At 44.4% G+C, this 26,046-nt stretch overlaps 1 protein-coding gene across 1 annotated transcript in view; it reads right to left on the bottom strand.

Moving 5' to 3' along the window:
* The window catches only part of LOC147431335 (protein ENHANCED DISEASE RESISTANCE 2-like), a 202,459-nt gene that overhangs the window by 15,462 nt on the left and 160,951 nt on the right, over nucleotides 1-26,046 (bottom strand). Inside the window, exon 20 of the mRNA XM_086493659.1 lies at nucleotides 9,327-9,470. Coding sequence (XP_086349785.1) covers nucleotides 9,327-9,470 — 144 coding nt within the window. The remainder of the gene's footprint in view (nucleotides 1-9,326; nucleotides 9,471-26,046) is intronic.

Here is a 26,046-nt window from a genome sequence, read left to right as displayed (position 1 = left end):
TATGGAAAAGCACATGGGGAAAAAGATGCAATAATCGAGGAGCTAAAAGGAGAACTTGCGGCTTGCAAATCCGCAACTAAGGAGAAGGGAGACGACCAACCTTCGGTGCTGAAGGAGCTCGAGAACATGGAGGATCAGATGAAAGCTCTACGGGAAGGAGAGGAACAGAAATCGAAAACGGCATCTTCATGGGCGGAACGTCTTGTTAAGACACAAGAAAAGGTTGATGAAGTAGAGAAATGGATTGAGGATAAGAAGAAAGGGAAGGCCCAGATGCCTGAGACCACACCTACCTCCACCTTTATTAATATGACAATTGAGGAAGAGCAGAAAAGGAAGAATCGGGCTCTGCATGTGCGGGTCACAGGAGTCAAAGACAAAGAGAATGTAGATGAAGAAGTGAGGGAATTGCTACAACGCATGGGCATCACAGAGCCTACTCACACAAGTGCATGGAGAGTGGGCAAGAAAGGAATCGACAAGAAGGGAAACGTAAAGGATAGGGCACTTATTCTCCGCTTCCCGAATATAGAAATAAGGAAAGAATTTCTAAAGAAGAGGCCAACTCTTAAGAAAACCGGTATTTTCCTGGGAGATGACCTTACATTGGCACAAGTGGCACACATGCAAGAGTTGATGCCAGAGATCAGGGCAGCAAGAGAAAAGGGGAAAATTGCCTTTTATAAAGTAGTGGTTCTGGAAAAGCGCTCATCATGACGGTGCGAGAGCTATGGGGCTATGCTCCGGATAGCGGCGTGGAATTGTAATGGATCATATAGGTTAGATGTAGGTGCCTTTGAAGACAGCTTTAGGGACAGAGACATAGTTTTCTACTCAGAGACACACCAGATACCGGGACAGCTTATGCCACATGTGAAGGGGTATTTATGGGAAACAACTGGTCGACTAGACAAGAGATCTCTACGAGGTAGCCGGGGTTCAGGAGGAGTAGCAGTCTTATTTAAAGACGAGCTGAGACCACTACTACAGATTATAAGGAAAGATGAACAAGCAAGGTATATGTGGGTGAGAATGAGAGCCGAGACAGGTAGATTTCTATATATCGCTATATGCTACTTCTCTCCGAGTACATCAGTCTACTCCTCACCTAAAGGACAGTCCCCTTTCTCCATATTGAATAATGACATATGAGAGTTCTCTAGAGATGGAGACATCGTTCTCTTAGGAGACTTTAATGCAAGAACGGCCAACTCTCAAGCAGTATTCTATGATACTTCTGAGGAAATGCTCAGAGAAGTGGATTTATCACAGGAGGGGCTTACTAGAAACTCACAGGATAAAGAACACACTGAATATGGGAGACATCTCATGGAGATGGCAACTACACATGGTTTGGCCATACTTAATGGTCTAGAGAATTTCCCTTTATCTGGGGGATTCACATGCTTCCCGCACAGGCATGGGGCCAGTATAGTGGATTATGTCACGACTTCACCAAGCTTTATTTCTAGTATCGAGGACTTTAAGGTGGGACCCAGACCGGTTGGGATTGCAGTGGATCATGCTCTCTTGACCCTATCAATCTCCTTCCAATACAATGCCTCTCAAGTACAAAGGAAGAAGACACACACAAGATATACTTTCCCGCCAGAGACTGATTCAGTCTATGTGAAACAGATCTATAATAGGATGTGGGCAGCTGAGCCAGTATATATTGTAGAGGAGATTACTTCTCAGCTAACAGAGATACTACATGGAGCAGCACAAGAGGCATACCCACATACTCAGCCTGATCAAAAGAGGATCTGGGAACATGCCTCAAAACAGTTGGTACGACGAGGAATGCAGAGAGACGAGAACCCAGGTCCAGAAAGAGCTTACACTTGGGATCATCAAGTATAAGCAGTCTCGGATTGCTCTTCGGCGTATAGTACATCGCAAGAAAAGGGTATTTTTAGCCAAACTGGAGAAGGATTTATATCAGCTCTTCTCGAGTCAGGACTCACATGAGGCCTGGCGTTTATTTCATGAGCACTCATCGCCTCTGACAATTACTTCTCCTGAGATTTGGGGTCAATATGTAACAGCATTATATACGGTATCTGGACAGCCTCCATTACCAGATCCGCTAGAGCCATGCCCTGCTACTAGTACTTTCTTTACTGCGAAAATGGTGGAAAAAGCCATTGATAAGATGAAGACAAGAAGAGCATATGATCATGAGGGTTTAGTAGCAGAACATCTGATCCATGCAAGGGATCTACTTTCAGAAGTCCTTGCTCGTCTGTTTAATCGGGTCATGTGTGAAGGATTACCTGAATCTTGGAAATTATCTACTATTGTACCTATTTTCAAGTCAGGGGATCCTATGATACCCGGGAACTACCGTACCATTATGGTGGGTCACACATTGACCTGACTGTACGCATCCATTCTGGAACAAAAATTGAGTAGATGGGCAGAGAATTGAGGGCATAAGGGCAACAGGACAAGCTGGATTCAGGAGGGGTTATTCCACTTTAGATCACATTCTAACGCTCAGAGCCATTATTGAGGAAGGAAGAGCAAGCGGGAGAAGGATGTATTGTTGCTTTTTTCGGAAAGCTTTTGATACAGTACCAAGGGCCAGATTGCTGCGTAGAATGCAAGAGTTAGGGGTCCCCAAAGAGATTATCTGGGGGATCATGGCCTCACACGGGTCAGTAACTGGTTATGTACGTACTCCAGAAGGGGATTCCGACATTGTTCATTCCACCGTTGGAGTAAAGCAGGGATGTCCACTGTCCCCTACTTTATTTGGTATGTATATAGATGAGGTATCGGATTACATTGATAGAGAGGCCGACAGAGGTGCTCAACTTGCAGGGTCATGGATCCCTTTGTTGTTGTATGCAGATGATATTGTATTGATAACAGAATCACCAGATGGAATGCAGAGGCAGTTAGATGCATTACATAAATTCGCCGAGGACAGCGGACTGTCGGTAAATTTGGGTAAAACCAAAGTTATGGTGTTTAACACCACACCGCAGTGGGTTAGGAGATCGGCACCTACATTTGCATATGGCCAGGATACAGTAGAGTACACAGATGCATACACATACCTTGGTGTGGTATTTACAGGACCGAAGTTTACTCTTAAGAAAGCAGCGGATGCTAGATTGTCCAGAGCCTCTGCGGCCTTGGGAGGGTTAGAGAGGATGTGTTCACAAGTGCAGTTCAGGAACCACGAACAAAACTTTGGCTCTTTGATACTGTGGTGGCTTCAGCTATGCTTTATGGGGTCCAGATTTGGGGACCATCTGTGGATCAGGATAATTGGAAGTCAATGGAGAGACCTTTGGTATCTATGATTTCCCGAATGATTAGAGCCAAGGCCTCCGTACCACACGCGATTACCCGAGCGGAACTAGCTGCCCTCCGATAGAAATTGAAGCTCTTACCATATCAGTGTCCTTTCTACATGGTTTATGGGATACAAATAATTGCCGATATACTAGATTGGCCCTCGAATCCTCTCGACAGTTAGCAATGAAAGGAGATACATCATGCTGGTATGCGCAACTGTCCTCGTGGTTTCAGAGACACGGGTTCAGTATGGAAAGATTACCCCCCTTCCAATACTCTCTTGAGGCTCCATCACTGGCAATCACACGAACGGAGATTAATAAAATCATCCGCCAGGATCTTATACAGTTGGACACTAAGAGGACATGGGTAGACCCTACACAAGAATTGGGCACGAAGATGGCCGACTACAAAGAAAACTTCCTACAGCTATCTGAAGGTGGTTTTGTGATTCGCCCGAGCTACATGGATACCCACCTGTCTCATGGTTTGAGATGTGCTATTGGTCAGATTCGTACATCCTCACACTAGCTGGAAATTGAATTTGGCAGATTTAGGGGAATCCCACCTGAGAGCAGAATTTGCAAGTTATGCAGAATGGAGCCGGAGACAGAATTACACTACATATGCCATTGCACCGTATACTATGAGATACGTGGGCGTTTCTATTGCCTATTTAAAGAAGGCTTTGGACCTCTAGATAGAGTCATGCAATACCAAGATCAAAGGTGCTTAGGCCTGTACCTACTGGAACAACATCGGCACATGGATAATCTAATGAGAAGACAAAGAGCACTACAGCCTCAGAGGCAGATCACAGATTTCTTCGGATCGAGAGAAGCAGGAATGGAAGGAGAAGCAAGAGGCCAGCAGCGAGCACAAAGGAGTACCCACATTCATACCAAAGGTACCCTCATTGACAGGGCGATTGAGCTTAGGAAATCGAGACGACCACGACCGAGATGCAGAAGCACACTTCACCGGAGGAGACTACAACAAAGGATTAGAAGCATTCTAGCCAGACACCCAGAATGCTCCTAAGAAGTTTATCTAATACTTTGTATTTATTTTTTCGCATTTATTTTCACACTTTCACACTTTTCAGACATTGTAACAAACTCACCACTTTTGTATCAGTTTGGTCTCATAGGTCACTCTGGCCTTTTGAAGACGTTAATATAACATTTCAATTCATTTCATTTCATTTCTCTCTCTCTCTCTCTCTCTCTCTCTCTCTCTCTCGCAGATGCAACAGAAGCAGATGTTGAGAAGGAGAAGATACAACAGAAGAAAATGTTCCTCTTCAAAGAACCACTTCAAGAGACCCAAAAGAGGGCCTCCAAATCCCCTTTCAGTTTATACATTTGGTATTCATCTTTCTTCTTACACCTTATGCATCATTCACGAAGCTACTCTGGGCATATCGCACTTCTTTCAAAAACGACCTATATCACCCCTTTTCAACTAGCTTTCGGCTTGGAAGCCATTGCCCCCTTTAAATTCAACTCAGGATCCCCTTGGGTAGGCAGTTTTCGTGTGGATTGGGGTATGGTGTCTGCCTATCTTGTCTCTCCATGTTCGAAGAAAGTAGATTGTTAGCTTCTAGCGCTCTCCAAGCAAAGCAGCTCTGTCACAAAAGCTCCATCGCAAAGCATGGCACGATCGTCATCTTCACAAGCCAAAATTCATGCAAGGATCCTTGGTGCTGCCCTACCGGGCTCGCTACCAAAAAAACCAAAAAGCTCCCTGCTTGGCAAGGGCCATACAGAGTGCAGGAGATTGTACCCCAAGGAGTGGTACAATTATCAACCTTGGAAGGTGTTCCTCTGCCCCTAGTCAATGGATTTAGACTCAAGTGTTATCATCCCACAACTTGACAAATCTCTTCTAGCTCCCAATCTCTTCGGATATGAAGAGCCCACTTAGATGTTGCATTTGCAGTAACCTATCTCCCTCTCAGCATCATTCTATAGCCTGCTCTCTACGGTACCTCAATATTCCTTCTACTAATAGTCATTATGTGTTCTTGCTATCCTCTTTTTGTAGTTTGTGTCGAATATGATCTTACCAAGTTATATTTTGTTGTTCCCTCTAACTCTGATCGCTTCTATGTCTTCTATTTGGGGATCGTACCCATGTCTCCCTCTCAAACTGAACTCTCAATTGTTGTTCCTTCTAACTCTGCTCGCTTCTATGTCTTTTGTTTGGGGATCGTACCCATGTCTCCCTCTCAAACTGAACTCTCAAGAACATATGTGACACTCCTATTGTGATAGGCACTACTTATCCTACCTCTCCATGCACACACTTCTCTCTAGCTCCTCTTTGAAATTAACAAAATTAGCAGACTCACCTTTGATTGAACTCGCTTGAGAAGTCTCTTTATCAAGGTTTATTGCTTAACCCATTGTTTTCTTGCCCGTGCTCGCCCACCCTCGCCTTTAGCCTTTAGCCCTTGGCCATCCTCACCATTAGCCATTTGATCCTAGCTTTTCGCCTAGTCGTCATCTCTCGCCTTTCGACTTTGTTGATCGCCCCTTCTCCTCTTTGGCCTCTCTCCATTAGCCCCACCTTAAACTTGCCTTTTGCCTTTGACTGCTCACCCTTCGTCTGGCCTCTCGCTATCCCCACTTGTCAGCTCGCCATTCACCTTTCGTCTCTTGTCATTCGCCCTTTAGCCCTCAGTGCTGGCCTTTCACCCTCCCCTCACTTGTCAGCTCGCCATTCTCCTTTCCTTAAAAATCAAACCAGTAACCTACGTGGAAAAATCGTAATACTAACTCTACCAGCGCAACTTATTACGAAACCCCTTAAAACTGGTCGTTTGTTGCCTCTTCTCAATAGCAAATCCTCCCAGACCAGCCTGTTGCGCAACCTGCAAAGCATCAGTTGAATGTGCCCATCGATCTCCCCAGCCACCCCATCACCTTTTTGCCCTTGCATACAGGACCGTGAGCAAGGTAAAGCGTCTGTAAGCCCACTCGGCTACAAAAATTCACATGTATTCCTTGCGAGGGTCAGGGTCAAGGTGCTGTAGTCTCAGGATTCTTTGAATGTATCTGGGTGTGGGGATTCGTTGACCTGTAAAATATATATGCTTTTGTGAAATTTACTCATTTCAGGGACAGCTTGCAATCTCTGTGACTGAAATCATTCACTAAAAATTGTGGTCATCAAATACAAGATGGTTCTAACTCGAAATAAGAAGCAATAGCTTTTGTTTGAGCAAGAATCCTCCGACACTTCTTTTATGGACAACAGTGAGAATAAGTCCGACTATGCGCCTAGCTCAGAGAAATTGTCAAATGAGGAGTACTTCGGTGAGGATTCGCCCCAATCACCAACTTTCCACTGGGAAAGATGACAACTCTCCAGGTGCCTTGACCATTTGGTGCACTCTACTCTGCGCCATTGCTGATGGTCTTATCACCTACAAGTACCAAACCCATTACTAAAGGATATTTTCTCCCAACAGTAGGTGATACATCTTGGTTTCCACAATCTAGCACATGCCGATCTAACTGGCAATATTTTGAATGCTAAATTATGTGCTATACTGATCACTTTTCGAAGCTCAATGGGAGGACTCTTACAATGAAGGATGTCGGGCGAGCTATGGGGATAACGTATGTACCCGTACCTTTGTCTACCACAAAAACATTCTCCAATCTCTCTCCTGAGGACACTGCCAGCGTCTGCCAAGAGTTGTTGACGCATTCACATGAGGAGTATGTCAAGAACTAGCAACTCTACTCCATCTTAGAGTATTATTTCTTACTGTGTGCAACAGTCGCCCCGTCATCTCCAGTAGTTTGTGATGCTTCTTTTTGTCTTTGCCACTATTTACCCTACCCTTTTCACCATCTACTCTTTAAAGCGCTGTAAGGGCCTCCTTGTAGTCCTACTCTTAACCAATGCATCTGAGCCACCGACTTAAGGTGGCTTAGATACATCCGACAAGGAGGTTGCCCCGTCGTCTAAAGTAGTTTGTGATGCTTTTTTTTTTTTTGTCTTTGCCACTGTCTGCACTACCCCTTTCATCACCTGCTCTTTAAGGCACTGTAAGGGCCTCCTCGTAGCCCTACTCTTAACCAATGCATCTGAGCCCCCGACTTAAGGTAAAAAAAAAAGTTTTACTTTAAGCGGTGATATCAATTCAAGAACAATCTTGCAATCAAGTAGTAATTAGTATAATCAGGAAAATAGTTTCAACAGAACCAGGATTAAATGGAAGCACCATAGGGATGAAAAAAAATCTTGGATGACTTCTTAGTCCAAAAAAGAAGCTGCATGTTCAAGTTGCACTCGCCCAAAGTAATTAAATAAATAAACGAGGGTTTGGTGATTTCGGACTCTCGAAGAGCACCTGAGGCTCACTCACGGGAAGCTTTTGGGACTATATTGTGGGAATGTGGGTAATGCATGCGAATTAGCTTTTTCATATCAAAAAGGGTTTGATCAAGAGAAAAGGGAATGGATAACTTGTATAAGAAGCTTAGATAAGTGATAAGAGAGTAGGTAAAAGGAGCTTAGATAAGTGATAAGAGAGTAGATAACTTGTATAAGAAGCCTTGATAAAGATAGAGAAAATCTCCGATAAACTAGACAACAAGGTAGATTCTGTACAAAAGATCAGAGTACACCACAATACACCATAGGAGACTGATGACACTAAGAGACTCGAGCACCTCACTGTACTATCACTGCCAAAGACTACTACAAGACCGAGAAGAGAAATTGATGACTGGCTGACAGCACACCCAGCTCTAGACCAGGCCTCAAAGAACAGGAACAAGGAAGTTGCAGAGGCTAAAGTGCAATAGAGGAGTGCAGTAGACTCTTACTGCAGACAACACTATGTAATTAAAACTACTACTCACTCAAGTGACTGGAAGATTCTTACTGATATACATCCCTTCATAGATACATCTGCTCAAATATCTACACAACTGGTCTTGGCCGCAACCATCAACTTCCACAGGTTGAGGGTAAGGGTGCTGGCGCACAAGGTACACAGAGCACTCCTGACCCATACGGCTACTCTCGTAAACTCGTCCACATGGCTACACTCAGGTACCCTGATTCACACAGATACGCCTTGGTACCCCTGGCCCACGTGGTGTACGACTAAACAGCCTTTAGTTGGCACACCTTTCCAATTGGCTCATGCCTTGCCTCTGGAAACACTCTCCAACCTTTACGCTTGTCTCCACTGCCGCTGCTGGACCACTGAAGCTGGCTACACTTTCCTCCACACATACCCACTCCACATACAAAAATTGAACTTTTAACGCACCCTTAAACCGAATGCTCAGCCCAGGGCTACCATCTCTAAACACAAGCCAATAGGGAAAGTTTAGTAAAGTTTTGCTCTGTCTACTTCCAAGGATCCTGACAAACATGCAAACTTGAGAACTAGACAATCCATAGTATTATAACTTTTCTTTTGGGTATTCTCTAATCGAAGAAGTACGTGATCCTTGTATTCCAATGTGGAGCGAATTCGGCTTAATGAGTTAATGGAATAGAGCCTACCTTCTGCAATTGTGGTATATGCTTAGAATTACCAATTAAGGTCTGCATAGAGGTGATGGTGATATGATTTCTTTATTTGCACTATGCTTTGGACAACTCGCTTTTGTCAGTCGTGCTCATGCTTTTCCATTATGAGACCTATTCATTCAACTGAAAAATCAATCTTTTGTGTGTTTTCTGATACTTAATGAAAATGCATCATGCCAAACAGTTGTGTCAAGCTGCACAGACAGGGAACCCCGAGAATTTAGTACACGAGTGGAAAAAAATATGGGTATGATATTTTATATTCTAGAAATATACGCAGATTTACCAGGGAAAAACATCGACATACCAAACCCAACGTGAGTGAAAGAAATTTTATTCATATCACAGCATGCCTTAGACCAAACAGAGAGCTTAGAATAGGGAAAGTTTTTGGGCTTGTGCATGTCTCCCATATTGCAAAAATGTTGGCACGAGCATGATAGCCAAAATTTAACCTTAGCAATCCGAGGTATGAGCTTGAAACGAGAGTCCCGATAAGCATCACTTCCATTTATGAACGTGTCCAGAAGCGAACCTTTACAGACGGGTCTTTTAGCACCAAAAGAGAAGACCAAGCTGTAGTTCGGCTTCGCTGGCACCTGACAATCCAACTCAAAGACAGAATTAAGTTAAGCCAAAGACGCGTCCATGAAATTTCAACTTAAAAGAATTACATGCTTGCAAATTTTCAGTTTTATCATTTGAGTCTGAAAAGGTACATATATCATGTCTAGTCACCAATATGCTTTTGAGCACTTTAGTTATAGAAAGTAAGAGATTGAAGATAAAAGCATCTAGGCAATACAATTAGAGTGTGAGACAGTAATCAAGAGGAGACAGTGTTTGCTCCCATCAAAGGTCACCGTTCCCCTTCTCACCACATATAGTCTCTCTAAACAAAGCTGCCCTTTGCAAAATTGGTTGATAGTCCCGAATGTGCCTTGGGGTATCAATGCTTGTCTGGAAACTAGTGCAAGCATGGCAAGTGAATGCCATACTCGATAGTCCGGGCCAATCTACTGAATATTTCAACACATGTATATGAAATTTCAACTTAAAAGACGTGTCCATGAAATTTCAACTTAAAAAGTATTTACATGCTTGCAAATTTTCAGTTTTATCATTTGAGTCTAAAAGGGTACATATATCATGTCTAGTCACCAATATGCTTTGAGCACTTTAGTTATAGAAAGTAAGAGATTGAAAATAAAAGCATCTAGGCAATACAATTAGAGTGTGAGACAGTAATCAAGAGGAGACGGTGTTTGCTCCCATCAAAGGTGACCATTCCCCTTCTCACCACATATAGTCTCTCTAAACAAAGCCGCCCTTTGCAAGATTGGTTGATAGTCCCAAATGTGCCTTGGGGTATCAATGCTTTCTGGAAACTAGTGCAAGCATGGCAAGTGATGCCATACTCAATAGTCCGCGCCAATCTACTGAATATTTCAACACATGTATACATCTTGCTCTCTAGCCAAGCTGCATGACCTTTGGTGTCACATTAAACTGCAATGACCCTTGATGTTATATTTTAGAAGCTTTTTGTTTTCCGCTAAAAAGATCCTTCTATTAGTTTTTGTAACTGTTCAATGGGCTATATCACCCCAACCTAAGAAAAATTGTACAAAAAGGGGAGACTCTCCCAAAATGAAAGACAAAAGATATACAATGGCTACATCAAATAATGGGAGTGGGAAAAAGCAAAACAGAAGGTCTGTAGTGCCAATGGAAACCATATCTTACTGTAACGAAAGGTCCTGGATACCACAAACTAAAGAAAGCCTTCTACCATCTCTAGCCATGTAACACCAAACCCTCCAAATAACCCAGAGGCTCAGGCTTTTGATTGGTAACACCAAGGCATCTCTGGTTCATTTGGAGGGCTTGGTAACAACAAGCCCTCCAAATGTACCAGAGGCTCAGGCTTCTGATCAACTCTCTCCCATCTAAGGTCTCTCTCCCAAGCCCATGTCGTTGTTGAGAAGTCAGGCACAGGGCACTGCTGAGGGATGAGAACTCTTTGTTCCTTCGCATGTCTACCCTCTCTAGTCATGTTATGTATCCATCTATATTTGTTCTTGGTATACCCCATGAGGCGTGCACCCCTTAGCCATTTGGAGAAACCACATTCACCTACTCATTGCCACTTCTACAACTCAGTCACCAAAAGAAAGTTATGGATGAGTTGGCTACCCTAATGCTCCAGCCAAATGAGACATTTGCAAAACTCATGACCAGAATAAAGTCCATGGGTCGCCAAGCTTCCCCAGCAACCAGGCAAATTTATGGTCAAGAAGTGGGTAGAGAAGGCTCTTCCTAAGACTTCTCAACAAAAGCTCCGAGAGAGTCTCCGACTTGAAGCCATTCTGGAGGAGTTTGTCACTGCTATCACAATAGAGGGGACAAGGAAGCTGTTCAACGACTCTCCTCACGTAGGGACTCTCTCTATACTCTTGGAAAGTCCATCTGACCCCTTGACTTCTTTATGTAAGGAACTACAAACCCTCAAGTTACAACGAGCTCTTCAAGAGGAGAGATCCTTCTCTCTTCAACAGGAGAAGCCCCCACATCGAGAGGCTTTAGACTAGATCAAGCAAGAGCTAGAAGAGCTCAGGGCTGAGCAAGAGTCTAAGGCTGTGGTTTGGTGTAGCTCATGTTTCTCTCCATGGCACCCTCAACAGGAGTATCCCCTTCGGGCTTATTGCTTTCCCGTGGACGAAGCCCACATTGGGTGAACCACGTATATCGTGTACTCTCTCTCTCTCTCCTCTATAATCTCTTGTGTGTGAAATCTCTCTCTCCATTAAGTAGTCTACTCAAATATCTATTTAGCTACGTCTTATTTCCTAACAGAAATTGCCTGCGTAGACTTGGGTGTAGTGGAAACGGAGGCTGAAATGAGCCCGAATAAAAAATCTGAGTAGACTAAGCTCTACGAGCTTACCCAAAATATTTGTCGACCTGCGAGCCCTCGCCAAAGCTCACAGAAATCGGAGAAAGTGAGCAGGCGTGTGCTAGAGCTGCTAGCAACTAAGCCCGGGAGGACGCAACCTGCTCTGATACCAATTGTTGGAATTAGGGTTGCAGAGAAACGCACACAGCTTGGAGAAGACAAAGGAAGCTCAAGGCGCACAATAGAGAGTGTGTTACTTAATGTGCAATGGAAAGATAGATAGCCCTAGAGTGATGGGCGTATATACAATGCACGGGGGAAAAAACCTTCTAAAGAGGGAAAAAATGCCCCGGCGGGCCTAGTGTGTTCACACACATCACTACCACATGTATATGGCAACGCAAGGGGGACACCCTTCTGGCAGAGGACATTTGCTTTAATAGTTCCCATATTCCCCGCATCTATAGCACAAAATGGTATGATTAAATGAGCATCTCCGTACTCAAGAAAAAAAGAATTCACCTTTTCCAAGATCAATTTGATAGCAGTTAGCACCATCCCTCAACCGTCACCTTCTACTCATGTGGTGGCCCCTAATGACAAGTTCAAGTAGGTAGAGGAACCCGCTGGCGTCCTCACTCGGGCACAGAGGGCATCCTTGGGTCTTAGCCTTTTAACAAGTCCCACTCTTCCACTCACTATCCCACCAGTGGCTACCCTGCTTCTCGCTATTGATAATTCATCCCCTTGCCAAGCAAGGATCCTCATCTTTTCTCTCCATATTGATGAAGCTTTCTTGGAAGCTGTAACAGACTTGGACACTCCAAGTTGAGAATCTACCACGACACCACAATAAATCACTTCAAAACAGTTCACAGTTCATAATTGACTCAACACTGGCCCGACGGAGTTCCGTCCCTAGAGATATTGGCACCGCTTTCGGTATTTCTTTTTGTATTAATCTGCAACTCAAAGTACAAGCGAGTAGTCGGGAATCACTCTCAGACTCTGCGCCCAGATGCTCTGAGAAGTGAGAGCCCAAAGACTCTAATAAAGGTTTTACAAGGGATGCTAAAAGCAGAGCCGAGAAGCTTCTTCTCCAACTCACGACAGACGGATTTGTCACACGTCCCAGTTACATGGACACACATCTATCTCATGGGTTACGATGTGCTATAGGCCAGATTCGCACATCTTCACACCAGCTTGGGATTGAGACAGGTAGATTCAGAGGCATACCAGCAGACAGTAGGATATGTCAGTTATGCCATGCAGAGCCAGAGACAAGAGTTTCACTACATATGTCGCTGCACATTCTACTATGAGATACGGGGACGCTTTCATTGTTTATTCAGAGATGGTTTTGACTCGTTAGATAGAGTCATGAGATATCAGGATCAAAGATGTCTCGGATTATTCCTACTTGAGATACAGAGACATAGAGACGCTCTATTGAGTGGGCAAAGACAGAGACAGTCTCAGAGACGCATCTCAGATTTCTTCAGCCTGAGTACCACAGAGGCAGAGGGGACACCATCATCACAGAGCTCGGTTCCCACCCATACATACACCAGCGGTACTCTCATTGATCGAGCTATAGAGTTAGGGAGATCGAGACGACCTCGACTGAGGAGGGGAGCCACGCAGCATCGACGCAAAACCAAAGGCTCTCTCTCTCTCTCTCTCTCCCCCCCCCCCCCCCCCCCAATTGCGTAGATAAAAATAAAGCAAAAAGCTGCTGCAAATTCCTGCTTTTTTCTACTTCCGCAAATCCCGCCGCAAAACGCGGGCGTCCGTACAACCTGCCATGCGTCAGCCCAGCCCGCCTTTTTCGGCAGCAAGCCACGTCAGCATTTCTGCAAGACTTTCCAATTCGGCCAACCACGTCTTCATTTCTACAAGGGGGGTCCTTGCTAGAAGGTGTGTGTGTGTGTACTGGGTAGCCACGTTACCGAGGTGTGACATACCCCCCTTATGAAAGCATTGTAATCGCCCTCGATTACGCCTGCAAAACAGACAGAAGCCATAAACTGTCTTAGCAGACACTGACTGTTAGTACCGACGCACTAGGAACACACATCTAGCACATGTACCGATCGACAGTCACATCATACGACATCATAGGACATCACATGACAAATCACATTTAATATTCATTCGGATCTCAGACCATGCTTTATCGGCAATGCAATTAGCAATCGCATCTAGATCCACTCAGGACCTCATAGATGCCCAATTGGCTAATCCCTATTGCAACCATGTCTATCGAGATCATTCAGACCAAAATGCTGCAGTCATTTCGTCTATCAGTTCCTGCACTTAAACAAGTCAAGAACAAATCAGTTTCATATTATCCAGAATTCCATTTCATAAAGTCATAAAGCAAAATACTGTCAGCTCTCAGTATCCCTGAAGCTCAAAGAGACATCAGTGACTAGTATTAGAAAAACCGAGGCATCTGTTGACAAAGGAGCGGAGTAACTCCCCTCTTGTGCAAACAGATCTCCGACCAAGCTGAATTCGGGGTTCCATTTGGAATAGACTATGCTAAACCAAAAGCTTCAAGGTAAAGTTTCACAATCTGAGGAGTATCTGCTAGGTCCCCCTCCTCCATCCACTTCGCATCCAATGCAGGATAGTTCTTGAATTTAACCAAGAACCACCTTCTCACTTTACCCTTATTCTTTCTGTCCTTATGTGCCAATATCTGTTTTGGAACAAGGATCTCCTCGTTTTCTTCCACTTCAGGTTGCTCATCAGGCTCCTTGTCTTCAGGCACATCACCTTTAAAAGGTTTCAAGAGACTCACATAAAATGCAGTGTGAATCCTCCAAGTGTCACGCAGTTTCAGTCGGAAGGAGACATCATTGATCTTTGCGGAGATCTGGAAAGGTCCGTAGTATCGCATGCTAAGATTTGGAAAAATCCTCTCCTTTCCCTTTTTCTTTCTCAGGCCTGCCTTCTCAAAACGTAAGAGCACCCAATCATTCTCCTTCAATTTCAAATCGCGACGATGGCAATCTGTTGATTTTTTCTGTCTTTCCTGAGATTTCTACAAAGCCTCGCGGACCTTGGCAAAAGCCGTGTCCAAGTCGTGCGTGTACTCATCGGCTTCAAAAGTCTTATCTTTCGTGCTTAGGAAGGGTGGAACCTTCGCAGCACCTTCAATAATCTCAAATGGTGCCTTTCCTCTCGAAGAGTGTATCGTGTTGTTGTAGGAAAATTCCACCAAAGGTAGATACTTTTCCCATTGAGTCTTCTAATCTGAGATGTAAGACTTCAATAAATCTAAAACCACTGAATTGGCAATCTCAGATTGCCCGTCAGTCTGCGGGTGGAAAGATGATGAGAAGTGCAACCGCGTGCCAATTTTCTCCCAAATTGCTTTCCAAAACAAACTTGTAAATATGGGGTCCCTGTCGGAGACAATCTGAAGATTTGGGCCACAAACAGTTTCGCTAAGTAATCCGCCCGAGTGAATGGCAAAACCCCGTTTCGCATGACTCATCAACTCCTGAATGGAAGCTGAATTTTGTTCTAAGCAGTGATCTCGGATCTCTGTAGGAAGACCATAGATAAACCGCTCAATTTGTTCTTTGAACGAGATCTTCTTAAATGAAGAGGCGGATAAAAAAGAGCTCCAGAATCTCTCGCAATAAGCGTCCACTGTATCCTTCTTGTTCCAAGCAGTACGTATGTTGCGTTCATACTCTCGAGTCAACCAAGAAGAAATAGAAAGCCTTTTGAATTTCAGCCATTTAACTGGCGCTGCCTTGTTTAATAGAAGCGTGGACCACTAAGTTCGAGCATTCCCCTTGAAGTAAGAGGCAGCTCTTTGAATCTTGGAGTGCTTTGAGTAACGCCCTCCTGAGAAAGCTATGTCAAACTGCTGTATAAAAGACAAAGCTTTCGAAGCATCTCTATAACCAGAAAATGTGTCAAATTTTACTGATTGTCCACCTTCCTTAAACTCTCGAACTTTCTTGCTTTATCTTCTAGAAAGTCATACTGGTTGGCTTTATACAAATTTTTATTCTTTGCGTAAAAGCTGCTGTCATCAGAGTCCGAACTATCTGAAGACAAGTCCTCTGTAGAACTGTCAACCACGGGGCGAGATTTATGCTTCTTTGCCTTTTTCTTGCCCTTTGTGAAGCTTTGCCTTTTGCTTCGCTTTTTGCCTTTCTGTCTTCTTCGCTCGAGTCAGAGGAGCTAGAAGAACTCGAAGAAGAAGAACTCAAAGAAGAAGAAGAAGAACTCCTCGAAGAAGAAGAACTCCTTGAAGAAGAAGAAGAAGAAGAAGACTCGAAGAAGAAGAAGAAGAAGAAGAAGAAGAAGAAGAACTGGGTACTCCTTCAAATGGAACACGCTTCTTTTGCTTTCTTGCCGATTCAAAAGTAGACCGATGACCCAAATAATCCGGGTAGTCAGTTCCTTTCTTCTGCTTTTTGCTGTGCTTTTCTGCTTTATTTTGCACGTCAAAAAGCTGAGCAATTCGTGCATCAACCACCTCTTCTAATTCTTGCTCTGTGTACATCCTCGGAGTAGGGGGTTTCTTGAGAGCCGGTGTGAGGGGTGGTTCTGTTGTCTGCCGCCACTGTGAGTGCACCTCATCGAAAGAGGTCTGGCTCATATATTTTGCAAATTTCGGGTCCTTCGCAAAATTAAGCATCATCTTTGTTGCATCGCCAATCAATCGTCGATGCTCCATCTCTTCGAGCTCCACCTGAGTAGGCCAAGGCGGGCTGTACTCCTTGCGTGAATCTTCGTTGTGATCTCTTCCCGCATCTCCGGATGCAGAGAAAGTTGATTGATTTTTGTCTGAAGCAATAAGTGCCGCATAAAAAGAATCGGATTTTCCGTAGAAGAGAAATTGGCCGTGCTCTGATACCATTGTAACAGACTTGGACACTCCAAGTCGAGAATCTACCGAGACACCACAATAAATCACTTCAAAACAGTCCACAATTCACAATTTATTCGACACTTGCCCGGCGAAGTTCCGTGCCTAGAGATATTGGCCCCAAAGACTGGCGCCCCTTTCGGTATTCTTTTAGTATTAATCTGAAACTCAAAGTACAAGCGAGTAGTCGGGACTCACTCTCACACTCTGCGTCCAGATGCTTTGAGAAGTGAGAGCCCAAAGACTCTTATAAAGGTTTTACAAGGGATGCTAAAAGCAGAGCCCAAAAGCTTCAAAAATCAAAAGCATATTCTCTCTCTCTCAAGCTCTCTTGAGCCCAAGCAAAAGCAAAGGAACTCTCTCTCTCTCTCTCTCTCTCTCTCTCTCTCTCTCCAATTGCGTAGATAAAAATAAAGCAAAAAGCTATCGCAAATCCCTGCTTTTTTCTGCTGCTGATAAAACCCACCGCAAAACGCGGGCGTCTGTACAACTTGCCACGTGTCACCCCTGCTCGCTTTTTCTGGCAGCCAGTCGCGTCAGCATTTCTGCAAGACTTTCCAATTCGGCCAGCCACGTCTTCATTTCTACAAGGGGGGTCCTTGCCAGAGGGTGTGTGTGTGTACTGGGCAGCCACATCACCGAGTTGTGACACAAGCAGTAGCCGACCTACAACATATTAAAGTACTAGAGAAACCACTAGTAGAAAAAGAAAAGCTTACACGAAAGACAATCTTGAAGAACACCTTCCAACAAGTGTTGCTCTATGACATGTTGTGGCTATATGCGAGTTTTCGAAGTGACACCCTTGCAGTTATTCAGTCCCTTCACCCTGGAGAGCAGGTCCTAGTGGCGGGCACCTCCCAATGCAACCATCAGAGTCCTATATGATATCCTATCCCACTTCTCCCCTCAATGATTATAGAAGCCCTCGTCTCACTGTGTCCATCTTGGGGTAGCAATTCTCAGGAGTGATTGTGCATGGTGGATCTGGCATCAACATGATGCCTGAGTTCACTATGTTGGCCTTAGGTCTGCAGCCTACCCGTCCTGCAGGAAGAGCTGAAACAGGAGGAGCCTACCCGTCCTACAGTTCTGCTCCCTTCACAGTTACGTTGGCCGACCAGAAGGACACTCTACCTGTCACAAATTGATGACGTGGCAGCAGACAGTACACGTGGACAGACGTGACAACAGACAGTACAGATTTTTGGAATTTGCGCTGGCATGCTGACCTGGCAGACTATGGATTTTTGCGTTTTGCACTGACAGTTGCTGACGTGGCAGGCTGTACGAATTTTCGCAAATTACACTAACTGCTTTTTGGTCAGTTTTTGGACAAGATGCTTTTGAGTTTATTGCTTTTGGGCATCCCTTGTAAGAATAAAAGAGCCCTATGGGCCTCACTTCTCATAGCATCTGGATGCAGAGTCTGAGAGCTGAGGACCCCTAGGACCCAAAGATTAATATAAAAGAAATACCAAAAGGGGCGCTAGTCTTTGGGGCCAATCTCCCTGGGCACGGAACTGCGTCGAGCCGTGTCGACCAAATTGAACTATGATTTTAAAGTTGCGAAGTATTTTAAGTGATTCTCTCTCGTGTTGCGAGAGATTCTAGACTTGGGGTGTCCAAGTTTGTTACAGTGGTATCGGAGCATGAGGCGTGTGCTTTTCTCAAAGCATACATGTCCTATCAAAGAGGAGACATGCCATTGGGGCACTTTGTAAATTGATATTGAAGAAGGTTCGTGGGCGAGCCTGGACTTACTAGCCACTTTCACCCTTACTTCATCGCGCATCGGGTGCGCTCCTGTCTTCATCGCTCTGTCTTACAAGGCATAAAGCCATTAATAATCCCAGATTACACATGGGTTCTCGTGGGGAGAATCTGACAGAGATAACACCTCCCAATTCAAATCAGGCGTGGGAACTAAAGAAAAGAATGAAGATTTGGGCAAGTTTTTTGGTGGAGAAGTTTGCCCGAGTAGAATACAAGCGTCCACTGTACGTTGACGTGGGTGTGAAAAGATTGATGAAGTACTCTAGAGACCCGAGATTTGCGAAACACCTGAAAAACTACCCGATTGATGAGATTCGCTGAGGACGGGATGAAAGCTGAGAGGACAGACGAGTGTAGAAAAGAGGAAGCTTTACTCGCAGGAAGAGCTGGAACAGAACTGTTGACCAGAAGATGAACTAGATACTGAAAATGACACTGAAAGAGATACTGATGTACTAAAAATCTAGTTGTTTGTGACAAATAACCGGAAATAGGAGCGAGGAACTCGCATCTGTAAGGATTGGGAAGCATGGAGCTGGACATCCACTCTTTTGCAACAAGGTGAGCCATCTCCTTGTCTGCTTTGCAGGTGAAATCAAGGATGAAATGGTGAGATCGAGAACAACAACAGCTCAGGAATGAATCGGATATCCTTTCGATTCGAGATAAGAATGATGAATTTGAATGAATGAATGAATGAATGATGATGCATGTTGAATGATTCTCGTGCATCAAGATTCCCATATGAATGGGATGATGGGTACTGTGGTGTGGAGCAGTCACAGCTCCCGGATGAACCTGATAACGAATCATGGATCACGACTGATTCAATCGAATGAATGATTAAACCACTTGTTCAGTATGAACTTGGTGATGAATTAGGATCCCATGAAAAGATTTCTTGCACATGATAGTGCTTGAGGCGACAGATTCTCGCACACGACAGTGCTTGAGACGAATGATTCTTGCACACGAGAGTGCTCGAGGTGAATGATTACTTGCACACGACAATGCTTGAGTCGAAAAGCTCTATAGACATGACTGCAATATGGAATTAGTTAACCCGACATCAGTGAGGTCCGGAATGGATCTAGATGTGGTTACTAAATACGTTGATGGCAGTCATGGTCTGAGATTTGGAATGAATTTTACTGTGCTTGATTTGTCATGTGATGTCCTGTGATGTCATTTGCAGTGATGTGACTGTCGTCTTTGTACAAGTGCTAGATGTGTCGTATCTAGTGCGTCGGTACTTGGAGTCAGTGTCTACTGAATTGGTTTATGGCCTCTGTCTGATTGTGGGCGTAATCGAGGGCGATTACAATTCTTTCAAGAGGGGGGTATGCCACAACTTGATGACGTGGCAACAGACAGTACGAGTGGACAGATGACGTGGCAACAGACAGTACAGATTTCCGAAATTTGCGTTGGCATGTTGACGTGGCAGATAGTACGGATTTTCGCATTTGTGCTGACAGCTGCTGACTTGGTAGATTGTACGGAATTTCGCAAATTACACTGATTGCTATTTGGGCAGTTTTTGGACAAGCTGCTTTTGAGTTTATCGCTTTTGGGATAAACCGCTTTTGGGGCTCTGCTTTTGGGGCATCCCTTGTAAGAATAAAAGAGCCCTAAAGGCCACACTTCTCATAGCATCTGGACGCAGACTCTGAGTGCGGAGGACCCCTACGGGAGTTGTACTTTGCTCAAAGATTAATATAAAAAAATACCGAAAGGGGCGCAGTCTTTGGGGCCAATCTCTCTGGGCACGGAACTTTGCCAGGCCGTATCGACCAAATTGAGCTATGATTTAAAAGTTGTGACGTATTTTAAGTGACTCTCTCTCGTGTCATGACAAATTCTAGACTTGGGGTGTCCAAGTTTGTTACACTACCCATTGGGCATAGTGGACAAGGTGCCTCTGCAGGTAGCCATTAGTTTGGATTTTGTTGTGGTTCGTCTTCCCCAACTTGGGGTGTCCAAGTTTGTTACACTACCCATTGGGCATAGTGGACAAGGTGCCTCTGCAGGTAGCCATTAGTTTGGATTTTGTTGTGGTTCGTCTTCCCAAACTTGGGGTGTCCAAGTTTGTTACACTACCCATTGGGCATAGTGGACAAGGTGCCTCTGCAGGTAGCCATTACTTTGGATTTTGTTGTGGTTCATCTTCCCCAGGTTGAGGAGGTAGCCATTAGTCTGGATTTTTTTGTGGTTCGTCTTCCCCAGGTTGAGGGAGGATTTCCTTTGCTTATCGGTAGACCATAGCTGCAACACACTAAAACACTACATGATTGGGGGACACTAAAACACTGCATGATTGGGGGAATGATGCAATGTGGATACATACTCCTACTTGGTGAGCCTATACAGAATCGTGGAAGGGGAAAGAAATCTCCTTCACGGGAGTTCACCCACACCTCAACCTCAGCCCCAACTCTGTACGACCAAGCCAAAGCCCTTGGTGTCTCGCGGTGAACTACCCTTCACCAAGCTTCCTCAAGGCGGGTTATAACAAAAAGATGCTGATTTCAAAATTGATGAAACCCCAAATCATGATGTCTCTCTACTCCTAGACGTGGCAACCTCCTCATCTATAGTGAAATCTTTTGTAGTACCATCTCCACACCCAATAAAGGGAGCCAACTTTGATGACTTTGATACCCACCTGCCATGCTGCCACGCTGTTAGACCAGATGCAGAGCAGAGAATCATATTTGTTGTGCTATATGTCACAATAGATAAGATTAGCCCCTTTTCAAAGTTACAAAAGCAAGAACTAATGGTTTTGAAAGAGATTGGTTTGTAAAACGTCTGGGAAGACCAGTGACTGTATGGATATCTGATCCTCCTACCTTGAATTGGCATTCGACAGAGAGCATGTTTGAAAAAAAACTTGGAATAGGTCAGCTTAAGCTTCCTCCACCAAATGCTCTCCCCTACCCACCCCCTCTCCCCCTCCTCGCCCCTACCCACCACCCTTCCCCTCTCGCCCCTTGCCACCCTCCTCACCTCACCCTACCGTCCCCCTCTCACCTCTACCCACTCCCTCCCTTCGCCCCTACCCACCCCTCTTCCCCCTCACCATCTCTCCTCGCCCCGACCCTCCCCTCTCACCCCTCACCAACCTCTCTCCTCGCCCCTACCCACCCCCTTTTCCCCTCGTCCCTCACCATCCCTCCCCTCTACCCTCGCCCCTACCCACCCCCATTCCCCTCTCGCCCCCCTCACACACTCTCGCCCCTACCCTTCCCCTTTTCTCCACCTCGCCCCTACCCACCCCCCTCATCCACTTGTTACCATATACATGTGGTAGTGATGTGTGTGAACACACTTAGGACCGCCGGGGCATTTTTTCCCTCTCTAGGAGGTTTTTTTCCCTGTGCATTGTATATATGCCCATTCATTCTAGGGCTATCTATCTTTCCATTGCACACTAAGTAATACACTCTCTGTTGTGCCCCTTGAGCTTCCTTCGTCTTCTCTAAGCTGTGTGTGTTTTCTTGCAACCCTACTTCCAACAATTGGTATCAAAGTAGGTTGCGTCCTCTCGGGCTTAGTCGCCAGCAGCTCCAACACACGCCTGCTCACTTTCTCCGATTTCAGTGAGCTTTGGCGAGCGATGGTAGGTCGACAAAAATTTCGGGCAAGCTCGTAGAGCTTAGTCAGCTCAGATTTTTGATTCGGGATCATTTCGGCCTCCGTTTCCACCACAGGCAATACTGCATAGGCTATTTCGTCATTTTGAGCAGAATTTCTGTTAGTGCCGTTTTCTGCATAACAAGTCCCTTATAGTCTTCGACGGTCTGTGCTATATAGCACGTGTTGTTCCCGCTTCGTTTATCCTCTTTTCGGGCAGTTTTCTCATCAGGTGCAACATTTACCATGGCTGACAACAACACAAATGTGTTCAAGATGTTTGCTGCTGAGGACAGATTGGATGGGGACAATTACCCTAAGTGGGCTTAATGATGCAGCATGTTCTTGTGTCAAAGGGTGTCTGGAATATTGTGCAGGGCATTGATGTACGTCCTGGTTCTGAGGATGTTGCAGTTCTTGCTGCAAGGATTGCTGCTGCTGTTAGAGTTGTTTTGCCGAGAGGAGAACAAGCTCGTTAGAATGTAAAGGATGTGCAGGCTTATGCATTGATTGTGTTGTCTGTGAAGCGCACCATTACTCCTCACATTCGTTCAACAAAATTTGCAAAACAGGCTTGGGATATTCTGGCCGGTCTTTATGCAAGCCGCAATGAGGCTAAAATTGCTTTGCTGCGTAAAGAGCTGGAATCGAAGATTATGCATGAGGAAGATGATATGGACACTTTCCTTGCTGGTGTAAAGAATATCAATGATTAACTTATTTCTGCAGGTGAAGTCATTTCAGACAGTAGTTCCCTTGTGTAGACTGTTCTTGATGCCTTGCCAAACTCTTACTCGACTTTTGCTAGTACTTGGAGACTTACAACCCAAGGAAATCCTGAAGTTGTGAAGTTTGATGCATTGTGCACATTGCTATTGTAAGAGTCACTTTCCAGAAAAAACAGGCCCAGACAACGTGCAGTTGTACTTGCTTTTATTGCTGCTCAAAGAAAGGGTGGTAACAACAATGCATCCACTTCTTATAATTGTTCTGCGAGTGGAAAATCACCTGTTCCTTATGCTTTTGCTGGAAGCAATTCTGGAAATTGTGGTGATAAGGGCAAAAAGAAGATGCGTTGCTATTATTGTAAAGCTAATGATCACTTGATCAAGCAGAGTCCTAAGTTGAAGGCCAAAGAGGCTAAGAAGAAAGAGAGTGGTTCCACTTCAAATGTTGGTTCCACTACAAATGCAGCTATTGTTGAGTTTTCTGCGAAAGGAGACTATGGTACTGATGTTGATGCAGAATGGGCTTTTAGTGCAGAGTGCACTTACAATCCTGCTGTCCATGATGCATGCATGTCAGTTGCTGCAGATTCACGTGTGTGGTATTTTAACAATGGTGCTATAAGGAAATTACCTCACATCGTGAATTGTTCACCTCTCTCGAGTCTGTCCCTCATGGGAATTCAATCACTTGTGCCAACAACGCCTCTTATCCGGTTCATGGAGTTGGAAAGATTGTGCTTACTGCTTCAAATGGCAGTTCCTTCACACTTGTTGATGCACTTTATGTACCTGGGATCAAGAAGAATTTTGTCTGTATCTGCACTTGCTAGACTTGGACTTGTAGTCAAATGTGTGGATGACAGATGTACAATTTATGATCTCAGTTTTGGTGATGAAATTGTTGTATCTGGCCTTTTGTGCCGTGGGCTGTATAAGCTCACTTTGTATGATAAGTATGGACAAAATTTTGCAAATGCAGTTGCAGATTTAAGGGCTGTTTCAGATGCAAAACTGTGGCATGCACGTTTTGGGTATCTGAATTTTGCCAGTTTGTTACATTTGTAGAAATTTGATATGGTTGCTTCTTTACCGTCTCTTGAAGCACTTGTCAAACATGTTTGCGAAGATTGTATTTTGGGTAAAATGGAGCGTGCTAAGTTTCCAAAGCATGGGAAGTTCGTGCTACATGATGATTGCAACTTGTGCATAGTGGTGTTTGTGGGCCTATGCAAACTCAGTCCTTGGAAAATTACTTGTACATCGTGACTTTCATTGATGACTACTCCAGGCATGCATGGGTATATCCGTTAAAAGCTAATTCTGAAGAGTTCATGTGCTTCAAGCAATTGCTTGCTATGGCTGAAAATGTCTCAAAATGTACCATGGATACCCTCCGTTCCGATTGAGGGAGGGAGTATATGTCTCATGAATTTAATGCATTTTTGGCTAGTCATGGGATAAAACACCAATGTACAGTGCTGTATACGCCTCAACAAAATGGTGTTACTGAGAGATAAAACAGGTCTCTTATGGAAATGGCAAGATGTATGGTGAAGAGTCAAGCTTTACCACATTCGTTTTGGCTCGAGGCTGTCATGTGTGCCACTTATGTACTCAACAGGTGTCCTACGAAAGCGTTTCAGTCTATGACTCCATATGAAGCATGGCATGATAGAGAGCCATTTATTGAGCACATGCGTGTTTTTGGCTGTTTGGCTTATGGTTTAGTGCCACAAGCGCAACGCAAAAAATTGGATGATAAGGCTGTCAAATGTATTTTTGTTGGTTACAGTGCTGAAAGAAAAGGTTACAGGTTGTACCATCCGCAAACAAAGCGTATTTTAGTCTCACGTGATGTTGTGTTTGTGGAAGATTCTGTTCAGACTTTGCTGTCATTACTAGAGACAGTAATGTAAGCTCATGACAATTTGTTGCCTCTTTTCAGTGGTGGAAGTACAAACGTAAATTCCAATGAGCCAAATGTACAGCCTATGGGGGTTTCTGAAAATGTTACAGGTCAGCCTATTACTGATGCAGATGTACATGATGTACTTGATGAGGCAAGGGCTGAAAATGAGCAGGCTAGAGGTATGCCAAAACGGCTGGTGCATACTTTGTGTGACAGTAAATTGGATGCACCTTTGTCTAGTCGTACTCGTTCATGTTCTCTCCATGCCTCTTATGCATCAGATTGTTATGCTTTGGCTGTGTCTAGCTTACATGATGTTGAGGAACCTCTGTCTTTTGATGAAGCACAAAATTCAGAAAATTGGATGGCTTCCATGCAATCAAAATATGATTCACTTATAGAAAATGACACATGGACTTATGTGATTTGCCTCCTGGCAAAAAGGCCATTGCTACAAAGTGGGTTTACAAGTTGAAACGCAAGCCGGATGGAGAGGTTGATCGCCATAAGGCTCGACTTGTTGCAAAAGGCTATGTGCAACAAAAAGACATAGATTATGAAGAAACTTTTGCTCCCACTTGTCGTATGACTACTTTTCGTTTTCTATGTGCATTGGCAGCTCATGTTGGTTGGGATGTACATCAGTCAGACATTGTTATTGCTTTCTTGAATGGTTACATATTTGAGGAAGTGTATGTAACACAGCCTCGCGGGTTTGTCAAGAAAGGACAAGTGGACAAAGTGTCCAGATGTAAGAAGGCTTTGTATGGGTTGAAGCAATCTCCTCGTGCTTGGTATGAGAAAGCTGACACTCATTTGGTCAAACGAGGCTTTCGTAACAGTCCAACAGAAAGCACATTGTATGTCAAGTGTGAGAGCGATGTACTTCTCATTGTTGTTCTTTATGTGGATGATTTGCTGATCAATGGTAACAATGAGGCACATATTGCTGAATTTAAGGATGGATTGAATGCTACTTTCAAGATGAAAGATTTGGGGCTGTTGCATCATTACTTGGGCATACAATTTAAGCAGTGTGATGGGTATGTTGCCTTGTGTCAGAAAAGTTACATAGGGACATTGCTATGTAAGTTTGGACTTGAGGATTGCAAACCTATGTCACTCTTTACCATATTGCTGTTGGCTGCCTCATTTAGGTATGCAACACGAGGCCGGATATTCAGTTTGCAGTCTCACAGGTCAACAGATTTATGCATACCCCAAGGTCTAAGCATTGGCAGGCTGTCAAGAGGATTTTCCGCTACTTGAGTGGCATTTTACATCTTGGCTTGTTTAATCCAAAGCGGGGATCATTGCCGCCAGACTTACA

Source organism: Adiantum capillus-veneris, chromosome 21, assembly GCF_014529385.1.
Source record: "Adiantum capillus-veneris isolate H3 chromosome 21, ASM1452938v2, whole genome shotgun sequence".
Classification (NCBI taxonomy): domain Eukaryota; kingdom Viridiplantae; phylum Streptophyta; class Polypodiopsida; order Polypodiales; family Pteridaceae; genus Adiantum; species Adiantum capillus-veneris.
Note: the sequence above shows the minus strand (reverse complement) of the source record. Positions and strands in the feature narration are given on the sequence as shown.